We start from the raw sequence: 5274 nt of genomic DNA, 5'->3' as shown, positions 1-5274 counted from the left end.
CTGACTTTCGGCCTGGGAACAGCGCTGATAGCGCCGATGTTTTCAGTTGCTGCTCAGGCGTTTGCTCTGGGCAAGGACTTTGTGAGCCTCACGCTCTGCCAGGGAGGAGGGGAGGCCGGGAGGCAGCAGAGACAGGACACCTGACCCAAACTGACCAAAGGGGTATCCATACCGCAGCACGGCATGGCCAGGAGGTAACGGGGAGTGACCCGGAAGGGCACGCTCTCTCTCTCTTCGGGGGGGGCGAACTCGCTCGGCGGTGGTATCGTATTCTCTCGTTATTTTCTCTTATCAGTATTATCATTGGCGGCAGCAGCAGTGGTTTGTGTTATACCTTAGTTACTGGGCTGTCCTCATCTCAGCCCGAGGGAGTTACATTCTCTCCATTCTCCTCCCCATCCCTCCGGGAGCGGGGAGGGTCGGGGTGGGGGTGAGTGAACGAGCTTTTGCGGTTGGGTTTAAACCACGACAGGGCCTTAGGAGCTTAGTACAAAAAGTGTAGGAAAAGCAGAATAGAAAAACAGGACCTGGGAACAGGGAGTATCTAGGCCTGGCAGATGTCCAGGATGGGCAGTAAAACTAACTGTTAAGTAGTATAATAATTGCTATGTTTGTGGTGTTAATGAGCCCATTAAGCTGGTGTGAACACCTACTGGGGAGTATCTGGGACTAGCTGGTGTCCAGGGTGGGAGCAGTTAAACGAACTGATAAGTACAAGGACAGGATAATTGGTGCCTGTATTGTTAATTAAGCTGGTGCTTCAAAGACTGACAGAAGTTATGAAGATTGTTGGGAGAAGTAAACGACCCTTAAAGACCATCATCACATTGTTGTATGCATGCGGGAAACCTTCCGGAAAATGATGTAATTCATGTGTAGCCTCATGAATATGTATGTATGCCCAGTGACTACATGAGGATGCCCTGAGTAGCAATATGGGGACACACGTTAGGAGGAGCTATCCCCCGTGTCTCCCGGTGCCGCAATAAAGAATACTTGCTCGTCAGCTTGAAACTCCGTTGGCCAGTTTGTTCCTGGAGTGTTCCCCGAGCCTCACCAGTGCCCAGTGCAGGGGCACAGCCACTGCCCTGGCCCTGCTGCTGCACTGGTGCTGATCCAGGCCAGGATGCTGGGGGCTTCCTGGCTGCCTGGGCACAAGCTGCTCGTGTTCAGCTCCATCACTCAGCACCACCAGCTCCTTTCCCAGGAGCAGTTTCCAGCCACTCTTCCCCAAGCACCCACAGGCCCTCACCAGTCTCATTTGAGGTTCTCACAGACACCCACACAGGACGGGGGAGGAAGGAACCCCACAGACACCCCACACGCAGGGGGAAGGGGAGAACCCCACAGAGCCCGAGGCAGCCCCTGCAGAGAAGGCCCCCCAGACATCTCCACAGGGGAGCCCTGCACAGACCCCACAGGCACTGCCCCACCAAGGGCATGCACACACTGTAAACAGACACACAGAGATTGCCTGTGGTGGGTGCACGGCAGCTTTATTTGCACAAGACCCTTCCTCTAGCCAGCTGCCACTGTGTCCTTGATCCAGGCCAGGACACGCTGCACATCTACATATACGCCATACTTGGAGGCCGTGCAGGTCTTGTCATAGCTGAGGATGCCAGCTGCATACCATGTGTCGTCATCAGGGTCCTGCACAGCGAAGGCACCACCAGCATCCCCATAGCACGTGTCTTCCTGCAGCTCACTCATGCCCACACAGAAGGTGTCATTGCTGAGGAGGGGCTGCACCCAGGAGGACGCGTTCCGTGCCCCGTAGTACTGCCGGCACTTCTCACCCTCTGCCACTGGCAGCATCACATACTTCAGCATGCTGGGAAAGGCAAAGGTGGCACCACGGCCCCAGCCGGAGATGTAACCCACGCGCCCTGGCTGCACATAGTCCTTCTGGGGCAGGCAGATGGGCATTATCTCCTCTCCAAGGAACACCTTTTCCTTGAGCTTCAGAAGGGCCAGATCCACAGCCTCTGGGTAGCCGGGGTGCAGCACCACGTGCTCAATGGCCAGGGCAGGCTGCTTCCTGCCACCCAGGAAGAGCTGCAGTGTAGGGGCAATCTCCTCCGGCTTGGTGCTCTCGCTGTGGTTCAGGTACACGTTCCTGCCCGTGGTCAGCAGCCACTGGTCACTGATGAGCGTGGCCCCCACGGTGAGGTTGTGGCGCGTCACCAGCCGGCCCTGCCAGGGGAAGCTGCCCTTCCTAGCCAGCAGGCCCCCGATGATGCGCTGCATCTGCCTTGGGGGGTTCTTTGGCTTCCCGCACACTGCATGGGGCAGAGCAGGGCCCTGGTGAGCCCCTGATGCTGGCAGGTGCCAGCAGCAGCCCCAGGGAGCAGCACCGAACATGTGAGCAGTCCCTGCAGCCCCTTGGCTGCACAGGCAGACACTGTCAGCCCCCTGCCACCCTGCTTGCTGCAGCCCCTGCAGCTCTGCTCTCACCTGGCTCGCAGACAGGTGCCTCCTTGCCAGCTCCAAGGCTCACCCATGCGTGATTCTCATCACACTTGTATGTCCCTTCGGAGGGAAACCAGAGTCAGCACCTCTACTCTGCACAGGGGAAAGCCCCACAGCCAGGGAGGCACGCCGGTACTTGTACCTCCCTGAGCTTGAGTGAGTAGGGGAGCTACTTGTAGCCACAAGGAAGCCGGGGCGGGGGGGGGGGGGCGTGGGGGAGGGAACAGGACAGGATTGCATTATCCAGCACTGGGGCAGGGGCAGCTCTGTGCAGCACCGGGAGCAGGGGACAAGCCCCATCCCTGGGTGCTGTGCCCAGGCCCTGTGCCTCACCGTCATCAGCACCACGCAGTTGGTAGTATGGGTCACAGTGGTACTTGACAAGGTGCTCCACGTACCCATGCTCAATCTCCGCAGGCTTTACACAGCTCCATTCTGCAGGAGGGGGAGGCTCAGCTGGCTGGGAGGAACAGCCAAGGACAGAGCCCCCACCTCCAGTGGGTCCCCCCCAGTCCCATCTCCCTGCCCCACTGCCCCTGGCTCTGTCCGTGCCTCTGAGCTCCCACCCGTGCCCTGTAAGGTACCAGAGGCAGCTGCAGTCTCCAGCACAGTCCAGGCCAGGCCAGCAACCAGCAGCACCGCAGGTCTGCAGGGAAGAAGGGACACGGTCAGCACAGGACTCCTGCTCCTGCTCCCAGCCTGGGCTCCACCACGAGCAGTGCTCTGGCCAGGCTCATGCTCTGTTCCAGGGGCTCTGGGCACCAGGCACAGGCTGGAGAAGTTGCCTGGGTCAGACCCGGACCCTGCTGCTGTGGAGGATGAGGCTGCAGTGCTGGGACCCAGGGCACCTCCAACCCCACTCCGGTCCTGCCACAGCCCCCAGCAGGGCCGGGTCCTCAGGACAAGCCGGGCAGACACAGCGCATTGCTCACCCCATGCTCATGGCCTCCTCTGCTCACAGCAGCCTCCTCCTGCAGGATGGTGCTGTCCCGGGCTCCCTCCTCACGCCTTTTATTGCCGCCTGCCTCGCGCAGGGGCAGCCCCTGCTCCAGACCTCTTGACCCCGCTGCCTGCAGCCAGCACCGTTCCCAGCAGGAAGAGCACAAACAAGCCCGGCTGGCGCGCGGCCAGCCTGGAGCAGGTCCTGGAGCTGGCCAGGGCCCTGGGCAGTCCCATGCCAAGACGTTCCCGGATCCTGCAGCTACAAGCATGCGGCAAGGGGTCTGACTGCAGCCCTGGGTGACCTGGCACCAGGACACCGACCGAGGCCTGCAGGAAGCAGAGCCAGCCCTGCACAACTGCCCCACACCATCGCCTTGAGCAGGCCCTGCAGGGCACGCGCCAGCCCCACAGAGCACCGGCACCCATCCACGGCTGGCAGGGATTGGGCACAGGGCCCGAGTCCCATCCACCCTGCGCCCTCCCTGCCACCCCTCACATCGGGGTACAACCCGCACTCTGCCGCCCCTCACATCGGGGGTACACCCTGCACCCCACCATCCTCACATCGGGGTACCCCCGCACCTCAAAGCCCCTCACATTGGGGTACACCCCGCACCCTGCCACCCTCACATTGGGGTACCCCCGCACCCCACCACCCTCACATCGGGGTACCCCCGCACTCTGCCGCCCCTCACATTGGGGTACACCCTGCACCCCAAAGCCCCTCACATTGGGGTACACCCTGCACCCCAGCACCCTCACACCGGGGCGCCCCCGCACTCTGCCGCCCCCCTGCCGGCCGAGGTTGCGCCACGCCCGTTCGGCCGCCGGCTCCAAGGCACCGCGGCGCGCCCAGCCCCTTCCCGCACGCACCCGCGGCCAGAGCCCCTGGGGGCGGGGCTGTGCCCGCGGGGCCCGGCGCGGCCTGACCGGAACGGGCGCAGCTGCCGCTGGACGCAGCCCGGCTGGAAGCGGCGGCGCGGGGGGGGCGCAGCGGGGCCTGCCGGGGCCGCCCCGGCGCGCTCCTGCCCTCAGCGCGGATCTGCCTGGTCCCACCCGCAGCAAGGGCCTTGCCGCCCGCTGCACGCGTCCCCCGCTCATGGCGCGCCTGCGCCGCAAGCCGCGCGGGGCCGGGCAGCTCGGCCCAACGCCGGTCACACTCGCGCAGCCGCTCCTGAAACACCGGAAGCTGGAGTCCGGCGCGGGGTGCGTGGGGGTCGCATCCACGAACGGCACCCGCACGCAGCAAGCTGCCGCCGCATTCGGTAGCGGGCTTCGGGCAGCGATGAGCGGAACACCTCGGAGATGGGGAGGCGGGGGGGGGCAGCCCTGATGTGGGCTTGGGGCCACGGAGAGCGGGGCCAGCACTCCTGCTCCTGCTGTAAACAAGGCTGGTGAAGTGCTGTGTTGCAATCCTGCGGGGTGGGCGGAGGGGCTGGAGGGGGAGCAGTGTCCAGGTCGAGCTGTGTTGCTCAAGAAAAGCTGGAGATGAGCACAGGGAGCCCAGGGTAAAGCCGCAGTCAACACCGGCGGCTCCAAAGGCAAAGCAGACTCCAGAGGATTGAACAAACAGCGCCTTTCCGTAACAACCGGCAGGGCGTAACCCCAGCTCTCCCCGAACACCCATGTACTGTCAGCGAAGGGAGGAAACAGTGCCCAGCACCTCCCAGGGCCCAGCCTCAGGCAGAGCTCTCTGCGAAGGAAGCCCTGGTGAGCTCTGCGCGGATCCGTCCCAGAGCCGGGCTACCGCGGGGCTTCTGCCACGGGCAAAACACGCTCTGACAAGGAACAGCAGAGAGAGCTAAGCCCTTTGGACTGCGTCCCCCTGACCCCAGGGGGTCCCCAAAGCACACACAGGAC

General features: G+C 63.1%; 1 protein-coding gene across 2 annotated transcripts; it reads right to left on the bottom strand.

Annotated features, from left to right (window-relative positions):
- Positions 1–1477: 1477 nt before the first annotated feature.
- LOC136005360 (haptoglobin-like) lies at positions 1478–3513 on the bottom strand. 2 transcript variants are annotated; one of them, XM_065662762.1, is made up of 5 exons: positions 3405–3513; positions 3057–3118; positions 2806–2907; positions 2458–2532; positions 1478–2282 (listed from the first exon to the last, which is right to left on the bottom strand). In XM_065662762.1, the coding sequence occupies exons 1-5, from the start codon at positions 3413–3415 to the stop codon at positions 1519–1521; spliced, it is 1014 nt and encodes a 337-aa protein (XP_065518834.1). In that variant the 5' UTR covers positions 3416–3513; the 3' UTR covers positions 1478–1518. The 2 variants fall into 2 exon arrangements, with proteins under 2 accessions (XP_065518834.1, XP_065518836.1); XM_065662764.1 differs by lacking the exon at positions 2806–2907.
- Between the last annotated feature and the right edge of the window lie 1761 nt (positions 3514–5274).

The sequence above is a fragment of the Lathamus discolor genome, chromosome Z (assembly GCF_037157495.1).
Source record: "Lathamus discolor isolate bLatDis1 chromosome Z, bLatDis1.hap1, whole genome shotgun sequence".
Lineage (NCBI taxonomy): Eukaryota > Metazoa > Chordata > Aves > Psittaciformes > Psittacidae > Lathamus > Lathamus discolor.
Note: the sequence above shows the minus strand (reverse complement) of the source record. Positions and strands in the feature narration are given on the sequence as shown.

Excerpts from the sequence above, each read along its gene's own strand:
- LOC136005360 (XM_065662762.1), bottom strand. Across the intron at positions 2,908-3,056 it reads GGAGACTGCAGCTGCCTCTG|AATGGAGCTGTGTAAAGCCT; the intron begins GTACCTTACAGG and ends CCCCTCCTGCAG. Across the intron at positions 2,533-2,805 it reads ACTGCGTGGTGCTGATGACG|GGACATACAAGTGTGATGAG; the intron begins GTGAGGCACAGG and ends TTCCCTCCGAAG.